This window comes from Cyprinus carpio, chromosome A10 (genome assembly GCF_018340385.1).
Source record: "Cyprinus carpio isolate SPL01 chromosome A10, ASM1834038v1, whole genome shotgun sequence".
Taxonomy (NCBI): Eukaryota; Metazoa; Chordata; class Actinopteri; order Cypriniformes; family Cyprinidae; genus Cyprinus; species Cyprinus carpio.
Genome location: NC_056581.1, coordinates 17,389,607 through 17,413,690, shown reverse-complemented (window position 1 = coordinate 17,413,690; position 24,084 = coordinate 17,389,607). Strand labels below are relative to the sequence as shown.

General features: G+C 35.0%; 1 protein-coding gene across 8 annotated transcripts in view; it reads right to left on the bottom strand.

The window, feature by feature from the left end:
* Positions 1-24,084, bottom strand: part of LOC109097488 (membrane-associated phosphatidylinositol transfer protein 2) — a 61,019-nt gene that overhangs the window by 15,195 nt on the left and 21,740 nt on the right. For all 8 annotated transcript variants that reach the window (XM_042765573.1, XM_042765577.1, XM_042765576.1 and 5 more), the window contains exons 3-10: positions 15,390-15,604; positions 13,524-13,645; positions 11,870-12,103; positions 10,162-10,485; positions 8,970-9,065; positions 8,780-8,884; positions 7,488-7,549; positions 734-978 (exon numbers count right to left, since the gene is read on the bottom strand). In XM_042765573.1, coding sequence (XP_042621507.1) covers positions 734-978; positions 7,488-7,549; positions 8,780-8,884; positions 8,970-9,065; positions 10,162-10,485; positions 11,870-12,103; positions 13,524-13,645; positions 15,390-15,604 — 1,403 coding nt within the window. The remainder of the gene's footprint in view (positions 1-733; positions 979-7,487; positions 7,550-8,779; positions 8,885-8,969; positions 9,066-10,161; positions 10,486-11,869; positions 12,104-13,523; positions 13,646-15,389; positions 15,605-24,084) is intronic.

The window sequence follows — 24,084 nt, the reverse complement described above, 5'->3', positions numbered from 1 at the left end:
ATTATAATTTAAATTTTAAAGTACATTTTTCTTTTTTTTTATTATTTATTATTATGAAGTTATAAGTAAGTATTTATTATTGTCATCATCATCATCATCATTAAAAATACATTAATTAATTAACTAGTTGATTTTCTGAAAACATTAACATTAACATTAATTTTAATCTATTTTTCTCCTATACAAAATAAATAAAAACATTAATTAATTAATTTCTTCATTAAAAAGTATTAATTAATTAACTAATTAGTAAGTAAATAAATAAATAAAATAAAGGGCTTTCTTGAAACATTATTAAGCGATCATTTTAATCTATTTTTTATACCAAATAAATAAAATTATTTATCATTATGACTTCAGAATAATAAACAATTATTAAATAAATAAAAATATTAAAATGAAATTCTGGAAACATTATTATGCTATAATTTTAATCCATTTTTCTATATCAAATAAATAAAAGTATTTATGTATGTATGTTTTGAAAATTAATTCATTAATGTATTTATTACAGGGACGTTCTGTAAAACATTATTAAGAAATAATTTGAATCTATTTTTTTCTATACCAAATAAACAAAATTATTTATTATTACTATATAACAATAATACAATTATAAAATAAAATAATAAATAAAAACGTGTTGCCAGTTTAAGTTACCAACACTACTGAATGACTACCAGAGGTCTTGTTTATTCTCCTGGAGGTGGACTGAGTGTGTGTTCATGCTCACTTCGACACCAGAGAGAAGGCCTCCACACACACAGCCGGACACGGAACCAGGCAGATGGCGATGCGGCCCAATGCAGCGGGGTAATGAACCCGCATCACAGCATCGAACGCGCTGCCGATGGTGTTGACGTCCCCCTGCTTGCTGTTCTGGTCTCCGCTGCCCGTATCCAGGATGTTGCCACCGTGCAGGACCAGGATGAGGACGTGGATCTTGGACGGCTGTAAGCCCTGCTGTGAGGAGCAGACCTGAGGGACACATTTGGACAGCTGTTTCTGCAGCTGTATGCGGTTCGTTTAAAACATCCACACAGACTCGTGAAAACATGCTATTGTGAAAGAGGACGACTTACTAACAAACAACACGGTACAGACCGCAACAGCAGGCTTCCGGAAGTAAAAATCCCATTCAAAATCTCCATAGATATTTCAATTTTCAGCTAAAACCGAGCGGCAACCTCGCGCTCTCTCTCGTGAAGCCAATAAGGAAGTGACTAAAACTGTAATTCATCGACTGGCTGCTTGAGGCTGGCTGCAAAAGGGAGTCGGTCCCATAGACTCCCTATGTTAAAATGCCCAACTTTACAGCAGAAAAAAACATGTTTACAGCCTGGTGCAAAAAATGATTTTGGTCTATATTGCTAATTTTGCCCTTCATGACAACTGTGAGAGGGGTGAATTTTTTTATAACTCATCCGTTTAAATTATATTAAGCCTTAAAGTTCTGCATAATTAAGGGCGTGGCCACTTGAGTGACAGGTGGATTGCCGCTGCTGACAATGCCGTCGCGCTAGGTGGGCGTGGCTTCAGCAAGCAGCTCCCGCCTTTTTGCCCCATTTACGATTATCCGGGAAAGTCGTGCGGTGACGCGCTGTTTTGATTGATTAGGGGCGTTGTGAATTGTTTGAGATTTAGATTGCGCTGTGGGCGTGGCTTCAGTGACGTCACGGACACTACGTCCATATTTTTTTACAGTCTATGGCTAAAACACATAAATCTTTCAAGACAGACCTGCCATGAGAAACACAGACATATCACTAGAAACCACGTCACAAGTGTGTCGACTTAGATGACCATAGCTAAAATCAGCTACCTATATTTCATTAGTAAATGTGGGGCTGCTGTGGTGTTAAAAATAAAGTAGCATAAATATAGCAGTGGTGATTTCTAATAAAAAGCTCTTATTATGTTGATTATGACATTTTGGCTGACTTCATTGTCATACAACTGATTGCTCATTATTTATTATGCTCAATATTAGAAATTATTATGCATAATGGTTTGCTCATGTCAGTTACATGTACAGCAGGCGGGGCTAAACATACTGATGTAGAATCTGAATTTTAGGAATTATTGTGTATAGTGTTTTTTTATTGTCATTTACATGTACAGCAGGGGCTACAATGTAGAATCAGCGGGCGGGGCTAAACTGGCAGTGATGAAGAATCAGTGGGCGGGGCTTAACAGACAGTGATGTAGGGGCTAAACAGGCAGTGATGTAGAATCAGTGGGCGGGGCTAAAAAGGCAGTGATGTAGGGGCTACACAGAGTGATGTAGAATCAGTGGGCGGGGCTAAAGTGGCAGTGATGTAGAATCAGTGGGCGGGGCTAAAAAGGCAGTGATGTATGGGCTACACAGAGTGATGTAGTATCAGTGGGCGGGGCTAAACAGGTAGTGATGTAGAATCAGTCGGTGGGGCTAAACAGAGTGATGTAGAATCAGTGGGAGGGGCTAAACAGGTAGTGATGTAGAATCAGTGGGCGGGGCTAAAAAGGCAGTGATGTAGAATCCGTGGGCAGGGCTACAAAGGCAGTGACGTAGAATCAGTGGGCGGGGCTAAACAGGAAGTGATGAAGAAGCAGGCATTTATCTTCTTCTGCGGAGGCGGGGTTTACCCGCTCTATTACGCCATAAAGAGTCACATTCCACAAGCTGTCATTTTGGCAGATCAGCTTCATTTTAAGGTGTTTTTGGACTAATGAAAAAGTTTTGAGTTCTGAAACTTACAGGATGTTTTCACAGTACAAGGAAATTTTGATTTCTCAGTTCATGACGCCTTTAACATTAGTTAATGCATTAACTGAAATTAATTAGCAATGACCAATACATTTGTTACGGTATTTTTTAATCTTTGTTCAATTTAAAAAAACAAACATAAATGTTCATTGTTAGTTCATGTTAGCTCAGGTACATTAAATTATGCTACCAGACACAACTTTTATTTATTTTAGTAATGTATTACTAAATGTTGAAATTAACATTAACTAAGACTAATAAGTACTGTAGTTTTTTTTAAGTTTATGGTAACTATTGTAGTTTACCCATGTTAACAAATGGAAGCTTGTAGTAAAGCACTGCCAAATATTAAATATGAATACATTTATTGTTATTGTTAATATTATTCTTATTTTAAGTTTGATTTTAAATATTTATATGTAATAAATAACATAATTATTTAAAAAAATCATATTATTTAAACTTTATCTTCTCCTCTATAAAGGCCAAAATGTTTGGTTTTATGCACACGTGAAACTAATTGAATAATTAATCTTGACTGCATTAATTTCACAAACTGTACCATAAACCTTCAGAGCGCCAGAAACATATAAATGTTGTGATGTGTTTTTGAGATGAATGGGAAAAACACTTCCAGAACCCAGACTGCCGAAAAAGCGGGCATCACCGTTGTCTTAATAAAGATTGTTTCGATAAAACCTCTACGCTACAGAAGAACTACATGTCTACATCTGAAGAGTGTGTCTACTTTACAAAACAACACTTCTGATACCATAAAATGCTGTTTGAGGGTAGGGCTGGGCGGTATATCGATATATTTTTTTTTATAAGCGATATGGTATGAAGCAATATCATTTATATTGATATACAGTAGTAATACGAGCACATCTGAATAACAGCAGAGGACGCAGAGTGAGGTGCTGCAGGGAAACTGCATAATCCAGTTTGTTCAAAACATGAGACATGCTTATATTAAGGGCTTTAAAACAGTATAGTTTAAAGCAGCTCGCCCCGTCAGACATATGCGCTGTTTAATGTGTTCGGGATGTGCTCTTTTCCTCAGTGCATAACTTTCACAGGTATGTTCTATATCTGTAAATGCTAGAAAGTCATAGAAATATATAGAAATTCCATTTTGCTGTCAGGAGTGCATGAGCCTAAATATGTAGAAACAATGTAGAAAATACCAAAATATACACCGTTCATCCCCCCCAAAAAAAGTATTAAGATAACTGTATTAATTATAATTATTAATTTCTTAATTTATTATTTTATAATTTATCATTTATATTATATATATATATTATATATATATTATATACTTATATATATATATATTATATATATATATATATAACATTTTAATCAACTAATTGTTATATACATAATTATTATATATATATATATATATATATATATATATATATATATATATATATATAATACATTAAATATATATTTATTTATATTAATTAATTAATATTATTAATATCTTTATTTACTACTTAATTAATGCTCTCAAACTAATCTGCACGGATGCAAAATAAAAAATAACAAAATAAAATAATCTGGACTGATGCAAATAAATGTATTAATTTTAATATGGTTAAGAATTATTGTTTTTATTTTTGTATTAAAATAATTTAAAGAATACATACACAAACTTTTCATTTTATTATTATTATTAATATATTAAATGTGTGTGCAAACTCAATTTAAAAAATATTAAATACTAAGATGTGATTTTTTGGCCATATCGCCCGTTAAACTTCACTATACGCATGCGCACCAAACAGACGGACCGCATTGTAATAGGAGCTCAATAATTCTGACTAAAATATACATTTTGCTAAAATATTTGTAGTTGGACAATAAATGTGCCGTGTGCAGAATTTTAAACCTACAAGTAAGTGTATTTTATGATAGCAGTGACTGTAAAGTGACTTTTCATTTGTAGTTCTGCTCTTTAGTTCTTCTGCTTTAAAAAGCATTGTTTTTGTTTTTAGATTGTAATGTTACAATGTAATGTGATTTTAGCCCTTTTTTTGCACGTAATAGCCCATAGCTTATATGGTTACTTTCACTATATTTGTTTTCATTGTTTTTAATATAAACATAGTTTCACTGGACAAAATTGGGCAGTATTAAATAAATAAATAAATATTTTTAATGCAGATAGAAAAATGTAGAAAACACCAAAATATACACCGTTCATCCAAAAAATACTAAGATGTGATTTTTTGGCCATATCGCCCAGCCCTATTTCAGGGTAAAGATGACGAAACTCTACGCAAAAACAACACAATCTGTATGAATAACTGCAACAATACAGCAAAACGCCTTTGATTCTACATAACTTGTGCTGATGTATACAGACGGGTGTCCCTGTGACTCACAGCTGGGCGTTTGCGTGCTGTACGTCGACGCTTACGGACGCTGCAGCGCCGCATGGATCTGCGTCTCTGCGGACCAGAGTTAAAGAGCACTGAGATCATCCCAAAGTGCTCTTCCACCACACGTCCCCATCAAACCCTTCACACCTTAATATGACTATATACTGAGCCCACCTTTGCAGTGACAGACTGCAGTTTCATTTTGTCAAAGGTCATAGGGATTGTTTAACCCTCTGGAGTCGATTAACGCTTATACGCGTTTTGGGGTATTTTCTCCTGATAACCCCGAAAAGAACTTAAATTACACTTTCAGTTTTGATCGTACAGATAAGAGCAATTACATCAATCGAATCTGTAAAGGGGTCTACTTTTTTTGTATACAGACATAATAACACACAAAACTTTTGTGCACTTATAAAATAAAGATAACAAACCAGGAGTGCTGTCTGCAGCCTTTGTCTGCGCTTATCTTCAGTTACAAATGCGTCATTAAAATACTCAACACAGAGACATGAGAGCGATATCTATAGAAAGCCTGACATGTCTACTTTTAAACTAAACAAGTGCTGCCAAAAAACAAATATTCTGTGATAAAGTAATCACATATGAAGAACAACGCGGCGATGTCCGTTTTTCACGTCTCCCTTCATTATCTTCTAATGCGACCACGCCCACGCGCTGAGCGTGCTATTCCAAATTATAATGTTTCACTGAAGCGCGCGCGGCTGAATACGCCCACACAACAGAAGACAACGCAGCGAGGGACTGTTCTTTCAAGTTTTTTTATTTTACTGTTTGCTTCGCGATTGAGAGGAATAAGACATAATTCACCCCAAAAAGATGTGATTGTGGTTGAGGATTTGACAGATTTGGATTTCTCACAGAAAAAAAGAGAATGAAGCACTTTATTCAGCAGAGATCATAAACATGAGTAAGTCTCTTATTTAATTTATATACTTGTACTAGTTTTTCACATAACGTGTAAAACATTTTACTAGTTAGACTTTTTTCCAAAGACTTTTTTCAAAACTATAATTCCTGACTAAATATATAATCAAGTGAAATATTATGAAGTTTCAATAACAATATACACTACTATACCATTCAAAAGCTTGTCCAATGTAAATAATATAAATGTACCAATAAATGTAACTGTCACAAATGTAATAAACATGCTGTTCTTTCATTTTTTTATCCCCCCTAAAAAACCTGAAAAAAATATTCTCAGCTCTTTTTAACATTACTAATAATTTATGGTTATAATAGTTTATTTATTATTGTTAATAAGAAAATCATAAATTCTTCATACTAGTTTGTTAAAAGGATTTCTGAAGGATTGTGTGACTGGAGTAATGATGCAAAAAATTCAGTTTGAAAGTCAGCTTTGATTGTTCCTAATAAACTGTTTAACTGCACTTACAAGTGAATATTAAATTATGTTGTGGGATAATTAAATATATTCTTTTGCACAAATAAATAAACTACAAACATAAAATTATATACATTTATTTTGTCCTCACATTCTTTCTTGTAACTCATCCCTCTCAGTGACACAGCTGACATGAATGGCTCATTATGCAGCTCATTTGCAGGGTCTTTGTCTTTCTCAGGTGTGAATTCATGATAGTTGACGCCTACTCGCATATGACTTTTACCAACAAAAAGTGTCTTAGAAAATTTAAATCAATATATTGTTTTCTGTAAGTGAGTAAACAAGATGTTTTTTTACATCATTTAGAAAGAATAATTCTAGGCTACAAGCTCCAGTTCTCAAAAGGTCCTGGGAACCAATTTTCTGTTAGTGTTTTTTGGCCTTATTCAAGTGATTTAACATTTTTAGTTTTTCACTAACCACGCATAACATTTTTTTTTTCCCAAAAACACAATCATGTACATTAACATGCTGCTCACATAGTTATTATAGCCCAGTTTGTGCTGATTACAGTGAGATTAGACTTTTAGCCATTTAGATATTTATAAGAAACTGAAAAAAGCACAAATGTCAGGGCATGACAAAACTTCTCCAGGCCCCAAAAATACCCTTAGACTCCAGAGGGTTAATGATAGTGTGGCGCTGATGCAAAATGAAAGCATTGTTGAATAACATACCCTCAGAGAAGCTCTAATGCTTTTTGTACCTGTTTTTATGTTGGCATAAACACAGCATGATTTTTGCAGAATTTCTGCTCCATTGGCACGAGTACAGATCAATGCATTTTTCACTGCTGCAGTTGTATTAACAGTACAACACTGCTGCATAAATATGCATTATGTTACGTTTATGTTAAAGTATATTTCCATTCATTTTAATGGGAAAGTGTGCACAAAATGCACAACTGCAGACATACCTCATTGAGTCGATCCACGCTGGCAGTCCCAGAAAACTCCCCACCCGATTCTTGATAGTCACCTAGAAACATCAAATTGAAACCTAACATTAATGCACTTAATGTTGGGGGGGGTGGGAGTGGGGGGTTTCACATATGCATTATGATTCTTTCTCAAACTAATATGCATTGATGGAAAAAAAATAACATAATAAAAAGGACAAAAAATAATTGTATTTATATTAATAATAAAAAAAACGTAATTATTAATAAAAATAATCATGTATTAAGACAACTGTATTAATTATAATTATTAATTAATTGATATATGTATATATATATATATATGCGTGTGTGTGTGTGTGTGTGTATATATATCTAAAATTTTAATCAAAACTGAAAGCTGACGGTTATTTTTGTTTATATTTGTGTGTGTTTGTGTATTTTTTTATTTATATTATATAATAAATATTTAATTAATTTATTAATTTTTTTAAATTAATCTGAACTGGTGCTGATGAAAAGAAAAAATGTTGTATGAATTGAATTAAATTTTGTATTAATATTAATAAAGTACAGAATTACTAATAATAATGTGGTAAAATAATTTAAAGAATACATACACACTTTTCATTTTATTACTGTAAATAATATATTACATGTGTGTGCAAACTCAACTTATAAATATTAAATGAATAATAATTTAAAATAATTTTTATATATCTATATTACTTAATGTATTAATATTAATAATAAATTAGTACTATAGATAGTATTAAATTAGCATTGTAGTATTAAATATAAGCATTAAATTAATAAACCAAATAAATTTCTATTAACAATAATAATATAAAAATTATATTTTTATATATCAAATATATTTATAAATGGTTAAATAATATGATTATTTAGAACTGTGTTATTATTACTGAAAGAAACCTGGTGTTAGACTTTCATTTGAACATGGGTTTCATAAGTGTAAAAACCTCCATGGCCTGTGAGTCCGGCGAGCAGCAAGATTCGTCTCGCAAACAGCATGGAATCCAGTGTAATTAGTGTTCCATAATCTTACACTGTTTGACACAGACCCTAACCTTCTCAGAGTCAATGTGGCTCCTTTACCGCTAATCCTATTAAAGATGTGAAAATCTGGAGCATGAATGGAAAAAAAAAACTCCTTCCAGCGGGCTCAGCTTATGCATTACAAAACCAAAGCACTGGAAAAAATGCTTTGCATCACCTGCCTCGGAGGCCCAAAATACCCCCCTACAATCTGAGAGTGTGTCAGATGGGTGAAGACAATCCCTGCGTACCCTGTGATTCCTCTGCCTCCGCTGTATCGATTTTATCCATCAGATCGTTGGAGTTCCATTTGGTGATTTCCTTGGCAAAGATGTCCTCATTGTCAGACAAGTCCTCTGAGGAACAAGGATTCAGACTTTAGTAAAAAAAAAACAGATTGCCATGAGCACCTTCGAAAACCAAGGGTCAAGCCTGCATTACCGTGAGCATCAAAGAACTCATCGTCTGTGCTGTCCTCCGAATCTCTGGCGATGCTCTGCATGCGCCATTCAGAAATGCTGTGGCGTGAAGGACTTCCTGCACACGCACACATTAAAGACAAATAATAAATCATGTTTGTTCTGTGCTCCAAAGATTAATATGAAATCCCACCCCCACCCCCCAAAAGACACTTAACAAATAAATCATATTGAGAAAAAATTCAAAAAATATAAAAAGCAACATATAATTTAATGAAATATAATTATGAAATATTATTTTATATATATATATATATATATATATATAATTTTTTTTTTTAATCTCCACTCGATATATATATAATTTTTCATAACTCCCACTCGATTCTTCATAGTCACCTAGAAACTTAAAATTAAAACCTAAAATTAGTACGCTTAATGCATGGAAAAAATATTCACATATGCATCATGATTCTTTCTCAAACGAATGCATTAATAAAAAAGAAAAAAATAACAAAATAATAATAAAAATAATAAGGACTAAAATTAACTGTATCAATATTAATAAAAATAAATAATTATATAGGAAAACAACTTTATTAATCACCACTTATCATTAATTAATTATAACAATAACATTTCTATACATATATAAAACACAGATATGCATAATAATATATACACTTTTCAATTAATTTAAATACATAATTCATATATTTATATATAATACATAATGTAAAAGTATATTTATTATATAATATATATAAATCAGTGTTATACTATTAAATTAGTTGTAAATACTAAAATAAACTATTTAAAAAAGAATTTCAGAATATTATAAAATATTACAATTTAAAAATAATTTGGCATTTGAAAAATATAAATTACTGATGCAAAGCTGAATTTTCAGCATCATTACTCCAGTCTTCGGTGTCACATGATCCTTCAGAAATCATTCTAATATACTGATTTGCTGCTCAATAAACATTTCTGATTATTATCAATATTTAAAGCAGTTGCACAGATTAATATTTTTGTGAGAAACTGAAAACATAGCTTTTCAAGATTCTTTGCTGAAATATCCTAAATTTATATATATACTTACATACAGCCATATATATGTATGTGTGTGTGTGTGTGTCTGTGTGTGTGCGTGTGTGTGTGTGTATCTACTCATCACCATGCATTTTCTAAGTATGGTGATGTGAACTTACCCCCTCTCTTAGAGGACCGCGAGGACCTAGAAGAGGTGGACCACTGCTTGGTCAGCTCTCCTCGTGCCTGTAGCGTTTCCCCCATGGTCCTCGTCGTCCCCTCAGCGTCGATGGCCTCCTTGGCTTCATGCTCTTTCTTGGGGCTGGTGACGGCGCCATTGTTCTCGCTGCCCTCCTCGTTGCTGCTGTACTGCGCCATCTTCTGTGCCAGAGCCAGCTGTGTCTCCAGCTCCAGCTGCCGGATGTCCTCCATGGTCAGACCGTACCACTCATCCTGCCAACACCAGGCCTGCCGATGAGCGCGCACCATCACCTTCCTCAGCCCTGATGAGAAGATTAATGCTCACAATGACACAGGCAAGTGTAACCATTTCTGTTTACACTAGTTTAGGGGGGAAAAACAAATGATTGCAGTAGATCTGTACTACGTCTGAACAAAATGTGAGTAGTGTTTGCTAATGCAAAAGTCAGCAGCCCAATGCTGCTGCAAAGGTGTTCTGAATGGTTTTTAAAGCATTCATATGTGGTTGCTAACTTGTTCTAGACGGTTGCTAGGTCTACGAGTTCAGTATAGCACTTACATGCAAGAAAAAAAGAGCCTCAGACAACAGATGTGATAAAATGTAACACGTCACTCCATCCATGATTAATAATTAGTAACATTTATATGAGTAACATGTTACTTTTAAAAGAAACATTTCTCAATACTGCTATCAACCAAAGAGACTGTTTGTGTGCTAGAAAGCTAAGAAAATGCAATTATTATGAAATGCTATTATAGTTTTTGTTAATATTTTGAATTACATTGTTATATTTTCAAAAGTCTTTTTCCCCCAATACATTTGAGTTATTTTAGTACTTCAAACAATCGAAAATGAGAAATGTTCAATGCCTAGCTGAAATAAAAAATATTTTTTTATGGTTTTGGTGATAGTTAACTACAATAACCCTGCTTCACTGACAAGTCTGTATGTGAGATCGCTCAACATTTGAGGTCAATGTGTGGTTTGGCTTATTTCCTTGTGTGATTTCCTCGTCTGATTAAGATGTGTCAAAGACGCACTTAACCAGTCTTTCAGATAACTGAACTCGGTAATGAAGAGACGTGCAAACAAAATTGTTTTCACAGTGGCCAGGAAACAGCGAGAGGAAAAATGGATAAAAATAAAAGGAAATCAGCCAAAGGGAAAGAGTTTCGTAAATGGGGAACGGCAACAGTCAGCTTGCAAATTATCAGAGAAAGGAGCCAATAAACAAGCCGATATCGAAGTAATGAAAAAGATTAAGCGGAGAGCGAACGGCACATAGAAAGGAAATTAATTTTGCCCTGATGTAGCCAGGAGGCGGTTCTCTGAGCGTTGATTTTCACTGCATCAATCTTGTTTTCATTAAGTGCAGGTTAATGATTAAGGGCTTTTTTTCCTGACAGAACGCTTGACACCTGCTGCCCACCCACGCACAACGATAACAGGACGTTACCAAGCAGCATTTTGCGCACATATGCAGCAGATGGATCAGCTGACTCATATAGAATTATTGGAGAGACAATCGTCCTCTCAGAGATAGTAACACTGGTGGACATATGGTAGAGGACAACACTGATAATGGCACCGGTACTAAGTTAATAATAAATTCACTCGATTATCAAAAATATGCATTGTTATATAATATAAAAAAACAATTTGTCTGAACATTTCCGAACACTTACCCACATCGTGAATGAAACGCTCAATCTTGGACTGCATGCCCCAGTATCGAAACTCCACTTTACACAACTTGTAAGCGCACATGATGGGCATTTTGCCTGGGTTGTTGTTGATTTCTGCAATCCAGTCATCACACAGGGGGCCCCGCTGGGTTTTATATGACTTGTACAGTTTCGGGTCTTCCTCAGCCAGGTATTCATGAGGGGCAATGAAATCATTCACAATATCGATGGGATCTGTAAAAGAACATTGGTTTCATTAGCAATCATATTTTTGGGAGAACAAGGCACGAATGGTGAACAGGTTCATATTTAGTCTTTTATTGCAAACCAAATCAGTTCATCACAGAGATTTTATAGAACCTTCTAAAAGGTAATAACATGGACATTGAGGCTGTAAAACCTGGTTTATCTGTTTGTCTTTATTGTGGACATTGAGGCTGTAAAACCTGGTTTATCTGTTTGTCTTATGGGTCATAAAGTTTTTTATTGCTAACTTGCTTTTTGTGAAAGAACAACTTTTAAATGCTAAGTTGTTTTTTGTTTTATATCCATTTGTATTTAGTATTTAGTTTGTATTTAGTGTGTGTAGTGTGTGTACACCACTCCCGTCCATCAATTAATGTCTGTAATGTAATAACTTTTAAATTTAAATCATTGCTTCTGGCAAAAATACCAGTCCATAATTTATAATAATGTTTCCTCCAGTGAAAAAAGTATTTTGTTCTCTCACATCAAAATCCTGTTTAGAACTGTTTTGGAGTGTTTTCGCTTGTAAACTGTGCTTGATCTGTGCAAATCACTCTACTGATTCAACTTTAGACTACTTTTTTCACTGGAGAAAGCAATATTATAGACAGAAAGTAAAAACCCCAAGATGGATTTGTTCATTACAAATCGCTTCACAAGACGATGTGTTGATAAACAGATGAAGCTGTTTAGACTCTCATTCTGACAGCACCCATTCACTGCTGAGGATTCATTGGTAAGCAAATGATTGCTCCAAACTTGTTGAAGAAAAATTCATTCACAGCTTGAATGACCTGAGGGTGGGTACATTTTCAGCAATTCTTCATTATTGAATGAACTATCCATTTAATTCAGAGCTGTGGACTTTACTGTGTTAATAACCAAACTTTGTAGGACTTCAATTATTCACAGTTGCGAGGTACAGACTGTTCGCTGATCTTGGATCGTTTCCTGTTTGCACACGGCCTCTAGGTGTCTCCACAGCACACTAATGAAGGTACATGTTTTCAGTCAGGAATGGAGTTATGCAACAGCATTCACAGGGCGCTTCCCACTGCAGTGCCTGCGTCTGTCTGCGTTTGGCTCAGAAAGCCTCCAGTACCTGTCCCAGAGTGCAGCGGGGCGCTCGTGCCATGGCACTATACTCAACAGAATGGTACTATGTCAATGAAGCGGCACGCTGTCTGCATCTTAAACATTGAGGCATGACTCGAGAGCTCTTCCTGCTGGATTGCTTGAGAGTTTCACAAGCAAGCGAGACTCACATGTTAAAAAGCATGCTAATCATGGGACCTCCTGGAAATGCAATTGTTCTTGATGCTCAGTTGTGCTTTTCCATTTCAAAAACTGTAAAAACCATTAAATACATGAGACAAGCAGAGTAAAAATAAAGAAGGTCCAACAGTACCTATATCCCGTTGCCTCTTTTCGACTGAGGACATGTTGAAGACGTCATTGTGGCAACCCGTGTCCGACCTGTAGTACGTCTCGATATCGATGGAAAATTTTTCGACAAAAGGACATGTGTAGCTGCAGGACAGACGAGGAGAGATAAACTCTGATGTAATTACATCATATCAGTGTCATGCGTTAATGCAACTGCTCTGCAACGAGGTTCATGCAAGTTTATCCCTTCTTCACACTGGTGTTGTCTATACTATACCTACCATGGTCCATGACCCATTCATTAACCCTTTCACATGTGATTTTTTAAAGCAAGTTTCCGGTGAACTAGGAGAAAAATAGAGTAAACTTTATTAGGGATGCACGATATCGGATTTTGCCCATAACCGATATGCCGATATTTTTCAACTCATTTTGGCCGACAGCCAATGCATACATATTTCTTTTTGTATGGAAATAGCACCAAGTCTCTCCTGAGTAGAAATTATAAGAAAACAAAACAAAATTATTTTTAATTTTGTTTATTTTTATATATAACTTTTTTGTTTTGGTTAGTTTTAAAAAAATTAAGTTATTTTATAATGACAGTACATTGAAGATTTGAAAATAACTATAATAAATAAATTATATTCGATCACTGCATTTTTTTTTCCAGAAATATGCAGTGGTAACCTTAACATTTTATTTTAACATTTGTAAATGGTCTAAAGCAAGAGTTGTAAAATACTGAAAAACTTTTAGAGCTCATAATTTTTTGATTTGTGAATAAATCAGTAGATATAAAATTATTTAATTTAAGTGACATGTTTTTTTTTGTTGTTTTTTTTTTTCATGTAAGCTATAGCTTCTGAATTTTAAATCATAGCATACTCATAATTTTATGGCAGCAATTACTGCTTTATTTAATCATTTTATTAGAAGTAGGCCAACAGCGACCCCCTACAGAATTGAAAATCCTTACTGAACGGGCATTAGGACCCCGGGGGAGGCTGCCACTGCAACTGCTATTACTGTTGACTCTATCACACACCAAATGCATTCTGTAAGTGCATTCTGAGTTTAAATGCAGCGATTTAAAACAGTGATAATCATCATTCAGGCAAAATTTTGCTTCAAGAATGAGCCACACTGCTAATGTGATCTAACCGCTAGCACACCCTGAGCACATGTGAGTTAATGTATTCCTCTTATCGGCATAATTTTTCATATCGGGCCAATGCCAATATTTACATTTAAAGCCATTATCGGCCGATTCCGATATTGGTCCGATAATATCGTGCATCCCTAACCTTTTTAGTTACCTACACAAAGTGTATATGATATCCATAAAACATGTTGTCAAATTATATTTGTAAGGATCGTTATTGTCCCTACCTTAGACATCAGAGAGTATTTTACATCTATAAACATATTGTTTTGCTAGTACCTATGTGCATTTAAATGTCTGAAACCTACAATAAGTATTATATAGTTGAAAACACTGAATAGTTGTGATGATAAGCACTGAGTGCATCTGTCTCTTGCTCAGCACCAGCTAAAGTGCGAAAGCAGATTTTAATTTAGCAGTTGATCACATGATGCACTGAACGTTCTAATCACATCAGTGTGATCATACGCGTCAAAGGGTTAATTGATATATGTTTATCGCAGTGGGAGTTGAGCTGAACTCAACATGATTTGATGCAACATTCCCTATGAAACCAAAAATATGCATTGAGAAATAAACATGGGTCTATTTTGATTCCATGTTGACTTCAATATCAAAACAGCAAGGCATGACTTGAATGTTAAAAGCTGTTGTGGGTATTTACCAAAATACTCTTGAGAGAGAGCCAGAGAGTTTTATTATTAGGAGATCACCCGCTCTTACCGTGTGCGGGTGTATGGGTAGGCGTTCCAGGATTCCTCTTCCACACGAAGAGCGGCTTTTGGCAAGATTGAGCGGAACCAGCTAGGGATGTGTTGGCCGATGTGGTAAACCTTGTGGGTGTACTGACCAGAGCCGCCTGGGCCGTCCGTGTAGGGTCGGTTCTCCATGATCTCCACCCCGCTGCCCTCGCCTTCGCTCTCTTCACGACTCTTTTTCTGCAGGGAGGGAAAGGTCAGGAATAAGGGTTCACAGACTTCCAAATGGACTGGAATTATTATGAAGTCAAGTCACAATTATTTATAGATCTTTTTATACAATACATATGGTTTCAAAGCAGCTTCACATTAATACAGAGGAAAATAACAGTGTTAATGCTGTAAAATTCATCAATTATGAAACAATTTCAATTTCAGCTATAAAGCAGCTGTGCAAAATATAATAACAGTGATGATGTTGCAAAGTTAGTGTTGTTATCCAGCTCGATTCAGTTCATATTTGTTGCTCAAAATTGTTGTTTCAATTCAGACCAATAACTACGTAAAGTTAATCAATTATGAAACTAATTAAATTCAGCTATAAGCAGCTCTTCAAAAGGCAACAGTGTTGTCATTAAGCTCAAGTCAGTTCAATGTTGATTCGATTCAGCTGAGTGTCAATGTTGTAAAGTTAGTGTCATTATCAAATTTGTAGTTTCAACTCTGTTCAATAATTGTGTCAATGTTGCAAAATTCATCAATTATTAAACTAATTAAATTCAGCCACAAGTAGCTCTACAGAAGATAATAGTGTTGTTATGCTCAATTGTAATTCAGTTCAATTGAATGAGTGTCAATGCTGCAAAATCTATCAATAATGAAACAAATTAAATTAATCTATTAACAGCTCTACAGAAGGCAAAAGTGGCATTATTCCATTCAAGTCAGTTCAATGTTGATTCATTTCAGTTGTGAAATCATTTTAGAGTGTCGATGTTGAAAAGTTAGTGTCATTATCCAGTTCAATTTAATTTAATGTTGCAAAGGTAATTAATTATGAAACAAGTTCAAATCAGCAATATAAAAAGCTCTACAGAAGAGAAGTGTTGTTTTTCAGCTCAAATTTTTTGTTTCAATTCAGTTCAATAACTGTATCAATGCTCCAAAGTTCATCAATTCTGAAACAAGTTCAAATGAGCTATAAACGGCTCAACAGAAGACAACAGTGTTATAATTAGTTTAAGTTAGATTTAAATTTGTTGACAGAAGACAACAGTGTTGTCAATGCTGCAAAATCTATAAACTATAAAACAAATTCAATTCAGCTATAACAGTTCTACAAAATGCAACAGCGTCATTATTCCATTCAAGTCAATTCAGTTCAATAATTGTCAGTGTTGTAAAGTTCATCAATTATGAAATAAGCTCAATTCAGCTATAAACAGCACTACAGAAGACAATAGTCTTATTATTCAGATGAATTCAGTTAAAATTGGATTCAATTCAGTTCAATAGCCGTGTCAATGCTGCAAAGTTCATCAATTCTGAAACAAATTCAATTCAGCTATGAACAGCTCTGCAGAAGACAACTGTCATTATTCCATTCAATGCTGATTTGATTCAGTTGAATAGCAGTGGCAATGTTACAAAGTAACTATCATTATCCAGCTCAATCCAGTTCAAGCTCTGTTCTCATCCAATAGTGCCAGTGCAGTTAAATCGATAATATTACGCTGGGAGCTTAGAACCTCCTTAGGAAACTCAATGTTAATGGAAGGTGACAGTCTATCCCAAAACAGAATGGTCTCCAACCCAACAGAAGTCAACTCCATGCTCAGCGCTACTGGTGCTGGCCAATCAAGAAACGCCACACCTTCAGCTTTGTCAGTAAGATAAGCCAAGACTCAGTGTGACTGCCAGCAGACAGAACCATAAAAAATAGGGTACAGTCTTGGCACGGCTCCTGAGCTGTGAATTCTGGGAGAAGGCCCACTGTGCCAGTCAGGGTGGCACATGCCATCGTATCTGCCTTGCATAAGAAGGTCACATGAAGATAGTTGGAAGCATCCGGTGGCTAATTGCATATCAACTTACTTATGAAGCCATCAGGGACACGTTTGGCCCGCTTAGGTCCACTATGGGATTGCCAAATGGGGAAGCAGGGTGCCTACCTTTAAAATTGTCTCCCACAACCTGAATGCTAACGTAAGATTCAGAACATCAACATTAATTCTGTACAGCATTTTTTACATTTCTATTTCAACTAACTGACATTGATGTAGGTGTAATTGTGTAATTGTTATGCGTCCTCTATGCTTAAATAAAAGACAGATGATGACAGGCCAGTGAAGCTGGCACACTCACAGGGCAGATGGCCACACAGATCCCATCAGCCGTGACTCCGCATTAGCAAGATGATAGTGGGGTGATTAAAAGCTGACAACGCTTGCTTGAGACCTTCATTAAGGTGAGGTTTGTTTCAGAGACGGAGAAGAAAGTTATAGCACTTTCAAATCGTCTGAGTGCTCTCATGAGACAACCGCATGGCCACTGAATGCCAACTAAGTCTAAAGATGAAAAACGTGGAAATGTTGTGGAAATGAACTGCAGAAGCTGCTAGTATTTCTTTATAACCTAACTGGCAGATTTTCACTGATGTAATATGTTTTATAATAATGTATATGTATATTTTTTTATATTAAAATGATTTCTTTTATCAGTTTATTTAGAATTTTTGTTGAACGACAGATAGAACGAATGAACAAACGATAGATAGATAGATAGATAGATAGATAGATAGATAGATGCATTACCTGTGTTACAAAGTGTCTTTTCATTACAATTTAGTGACAATTCCTCTTCCTTTCATTTCAATTCATATTCAACTTCCTGTTTAATGTGGCAAATTCAATTCAAATGAACCCTTAAAAAAAAGAAAGGAAGCCAATTATTCAATTTTGAATTTTGCACATGTGTGAATGGCACGGGACATGAGGTGGCTTTTGTAGAATGCTGTACCAAATGGCCTCTCCCCCGAGATGCCTCAGAAACGATCACTCTTGGCCTCTCAGTTTCAGGGGTTTCTAATGCGTCCTCAATCACCGGATACGTGGTGAGTAATACATTTCCATTTTAAAAGCACAGGCCCATGTCAGCGAGGGAATAGCAGTCGTGCCTCTCTCAATGTCAGACCGCTGCTTCTCTCTCTCTCTCTCTCTCTACGACGCTACTGTCAAACTCAGACCAGCACATTCCACAGAAATGCGTGTGAAGCAGGAGCCCGTTGGAGGCGGATCTGCAGGTGTGGAGCTCACATGTGCTGAGCAGGAAGAAATGGGCAGATCACGTACTCTTGTTAGAGAGGTGAGTGGTCAGCAGCTGGAGGTGGCAGGAGGGACAGACAGACGAATGGCAGGCAGGAGTGGTAACAGGCGACAGAAGCGCTGGGCTGCGGCATCTGTTTTTACTCATCCTCCCAGCACTTCATTATAGTGCTGACAGATGACATGAGGCCCCGCACCCGCTACAATCAATCCCTCGCACACACACCTTAGAGAAGAGTGGTCTCGATACCTTAAGGCCGTGGAGTAGAATCATAATGCAATGTTTCTCTACAATTTCGCATTGATACTTTAGAGCGGCTCTTTTCAACAGGTTTTGCTTCAGGACCCACGTTTTTACATTAAATATTAAATGGCAACCCATTTAACACCAAAACTTTTACCAAAAATGTAAAAGAAAAAAACGGCCATAAAATCAAGCATGACATTTATTAACAGGACTGCACAATCTAGTGGGAAAATATAACTGCAATATTTGTGATAAAAATTACGATTACATTTTTTTTTTTTTTAAAATCAAGGTTTGCTGTTCTTGATTAGGGCTGCACAATTCAGCCAGGATTTCATGATTATACATCAATATAGATATATAAAAATGACTAAATAAAAACAAAAAGAAATTTTAAGATTGTAATTTTACTGTGAAATAAAAAAATAAGCATTTAAGAAAAATAACAAAAATAATTTTATTATACTTTTCAACTGTAAAATTGCAATACTAACATTAAATCTGTCTTAAAGAGATAGTTCATCTAAAAATGAAAATTCTGTCATCATTAACAGTTGCTGGTCCCAAATGACTTCCATAATATGGAAAAAAAAATACTATGGAAGTCAATGAGGACCAGAAACTGTTTGGTAACCAACATTCTTCAAAATATCTTTTTTATGTTCAACAGAGAAAAAAAAATCATACAGGTTTGGAACAACTTGAGGGTGAGTTTATTATCTCAATATTCATTTTTGGGTGAACTCTCCCTTTAATTTCTTAATTGCACTAAACCATCAAACTTTTATTGTGACGGAAAACCACAGAGAGTCCTTTAAGCTTCTCTTTTGTTGATAAGGGTTTCTCATTATGAGAAGATGTTTGCCGCATGATCCACTTACAAAAGCATGATAAATTGACCCAAACCCAGAGCATATGCAGAGATGAGTTAACTAAGCTATATTGCAATTTTGTTGTTCTTGATTAATCATGCAGCCCTACTTATTGTTATCATGAACTGCTCAGGTTGAAAAAAGTACAGTTGCATTTAGCATTGTTTTTTCTTTTAACCACAACCTTTTCAGGACAGAGCAGTGAAGTGTTATTGGCTGTTGCTGTATGGATTGAGATGTTTTTTTTTAAGTGTGATTTGTTTAAGTAAATGTTTTTTAGCTTCGCACAGTCTACTGTATGATATGCTGAACTCGCAAAAGTGAAGCAAACAGCATAAGAGAGACAATGATCTTATTTGTGCAATTCAATTTAGTTACTGTGATGCATGTATTCAATCATCATTTGAGGAACTGGTGATGACTGTGCAGGATGTGTTACGCATCTAAATTTAATACTTTTATTATTGACTTTGTACTTGCATGTGCAAGAAGATGCAAAAGATAGCAATCATGCTTAAACTGACAAATACACATAAATATATCAGAATGCCCATCTGAACGTGAACAGCTGGGAGAAAACCAAATGTGTACGAGTATATTAGATCTGTGTATCAGGTCTTAAAGTGACAGCAGCCTAATAAACCTTCTACTGTTGTTAATGTCAAAAAATAAAACAAGAAAATAAAACTGCTCAACTGCCATTCACTGCTCGACTAAATAACTTTTACAGCTTTAATATGGATTAAACTATATTTAATTTATACAATGAAGACTATGCAGTTATTCAACTTCTGTGCTTTTTCCAAACACTACTCTTAGACCTACCTGAAAAACTTAAATCACTGTTCATTTCATTTGGATTTTTGTTCTTTTGCATTTATTTATGTTGTTGCTTGTAATGTGTTTATTTGTTCTTATTTTAGTTTACTTGTCTTACTCTTTAAATTAGTTACACTAGTAGTTTTTGAACATGGAAATCAAGAATTGTGATATTTCACTGGTATCTAAATTTTGTTTGTGTCAAAACAACCCTATTTAATAGAATACAATGTAACATGGGACGAAAAAAACTTTTTTTTATTTTTACGTTTTTTTTAAATTATATTTTAAAGTTACGTTACAAGGCAAGTAAAAAACCTTTTAGTGATGAGCTCCAACTGACTTCCAAATATATTCATATTTGCTTTAAATAAGAAAAGAAAAATTACTTGATTGACTCAAGCCTGGATGAACTAAGATTCTGAACACAATGAAACACTAATGACCCAGTTTGATAGTCTCAGCCCCTTAAACTGTTTAAATAATGGTAATAATTTAGATGGGACTTATTTTTTATGAAGATAGTTCTGATGGTACAAAGGTATGTTGTGCTGAGAATTCATTTTGCTCAGAGTTTATGACGAAATATTAATATATTTGAAAGGCCCATAAACTGCGGTCATAATGAAGATGGGAAAATGCACGGCTGGCCCCGAGAGCTGTGTTGTGACTACTGTAAGAGATAGAAAGCAGAAAACTGGAGCTAAGTTTTGCCTGGCAGGATTGACTAGAAAAATGACTAGACCTTATAAGGAGCGTCCACTGGGATTTGCTGCTCTCCAGTTGATTTTTACCACCTGGGATTTGCCCTCAAAATATTAATCTGCCAGGCTCTACTCTTAATTTAGTATCTACGTGGATGAACAGAAAGCAAACGCTGCCCTACATGGACACAGACGGCCAAGATCATGTGAGAGGTTTAACCTCGTGTGCAATGCACCTCCGCTGCCCATCTGTGGACAGCAGAAATCTTGGGAGTGAAGTTGCCCCGGCAACAGGCCTGCATCATCGTGACCTCTCCCTCCGTCTCCACTCTCGCACCGCAAACAAATGACTGCAGCGAGTGCCACGCTCTGGCTGATGTCACGGGTCTCCATGGCAACCCGAGCTCAGCTGTGACGCTGCAGAAGAGGGGGTCTGACTGGATGGGAGTGAAACAGGAATGCCAGAGAAAAGCCGCGGGAAGTGTGATACTGCTGTGACGGAAGCTTCAGAAAGCCACATTCCTGCCGTTTGCTGGTGTACAGAACATAAATGACCATATTCACTATATATCTCAATATAATTACATGATTGCCTTAAAATTCTATATATAGCTGAACCAGCATTTCAACCAAATAGTCATTGTTGTCAAACAGATTTAAACGGTTTCATGCAAGAAGTAAAATATTATTAAAATCATCAATATTATACAAAAAGTTTTTTAACAGTTTTTCATTAAACAGAACAAGAAAATAGTATTTAATCATTTCCATTTAAGTACAATAATATATAGTGATAATTATACATATATAACAAAAAATAAAATAATAGAAATATAATTTAATGATATATTAATAAAAAATATGTAAATATATAACCTACATATATTTGAACTAAATCATTTTTTGTAAATATATAAACAGCAACATTAATCTTCATACATCTTAACTAAAACATTTTTAAATAAATATATAAGCAGCAACATTAATCTACATATATTTGAACTAAAACATTTAATATAATATAAAAATATATAAACAGCAACATTAACATATATAGTTTAATAAAATATTTTAAAATAATATAGAAATATTAACAATAATCAACTTATATTTTTACTAACATTAATAAAATACATAAATATATAAACAGCAACATCAATCTACAATACATTTATTATATATATATATATATATATATATATATATATATCATATAATAGTCTAGTTATTATTAATTAGTTGTATATACACACACACACAGTAACATTATTCTAAATATATATTAAACTTTTCAATATGCAATATAAATATGAACAATTATCTACATCGATAATTTTTAATACAATACATAAATATATAAACATTTTGATATTTGAAAAAAAAATCAAACACTTAATGCAATCCATTTTTTAAATCAAAATCTTGAATTAACTCAGCAGACTGATTCACAGAAATAAATTAAACTTAAGTTCAAAGTTTTAGAATCAGAAATGCTATTAAAACATTAACAGAAAAAAAAAAACATCTAAAATTACACGCTTTTAGGAAACTTAATGACCAGACACAAAGTGCACTTAAAATCACTGCAATATCCATGATGTGGTTTAATTTGATCGCCCCACCCAAGTTTAAACTAATCAATCTAAATCCATAATGCACTGGAGTGCAAACGGATGACACACAGTAGCTTACGAAGAGAAAAACTCTTATTTGGTGCATCCACAGCAGAACTTTTTTGTTTATATTTCCACCAGCGATGAATGTCTGTTCACGGTTCCTGACCAGAGTTCTGCCGTGTAACATGAGGCTAATAGAGCGGCGCTCACAAAAACACACACACACCGGTTTAATACTACACCAGTGGGGTCACACTGACGGTGTACAAGCATGCCAAACCATGCGCCTGCCCTCCACACGCTCATTAGGCCAGCTCTGAGATGGCATGCCAACAGATGGTGCTTATAAACAGCAGAGCTCAGAAAGAACATAAGAAACCCCAAATAAACAAGTGAAACTAACTTTAACAAGGACACAAATGCTCTCTTTAGATGCAGATTCAACGTGTTAATTGGCTTCGAACATCGCCAAACCGAAACGATTTGACCATCAGTCAAAGGGACGCTACTTCACACTTTCGATGACTCACGCTTTCAGAAATCTGCTAATTAGACAACGTTCCCAAAGGACTTGAAGTCTTACACAGTCAACATCGCTTAGGCTCGATTCTGATGTCCACTGACTTAGCACAAGTGCTTAAATTTAGCATGCCTGTTGCAATTGGACAGTAACGTCCTGGTTGTCTCTTAATACCCCACTGACAACAGCAGTGAGAGACAGCTGCGTTGACAGAGCGCTAATTAACCTTATAAGACCATTCAGAGAGAGCTGAGAATATAGGAGGAAGCTCAGTTAGATCTGTGGGCGTAACCTCACTGTGAGCTCCAACAACGATCTGAGCACTCATTAAATTTCATGCAAACCTCTGCAGACAGACATTTCACTAGATACAGATCTGTAGAACGCTTTCCATCGAGCGGCAACTTTGTGGCAAACAAATGAACTCAAGAGACTCAATTGATTTCAATAGAGTTTGACGTTTACATGTTGCTAAATTATTGCGACATTAATCCATATAGCTTAAGAAATACAGAGCATTCACAAATATTGGGTAAACCACCCTATTTTAAGTTTAGTAGGACTGCACAATTTGGCCAAGCACTTTGTGATTATGATATTAAAAATCTCTTTCAAAGGC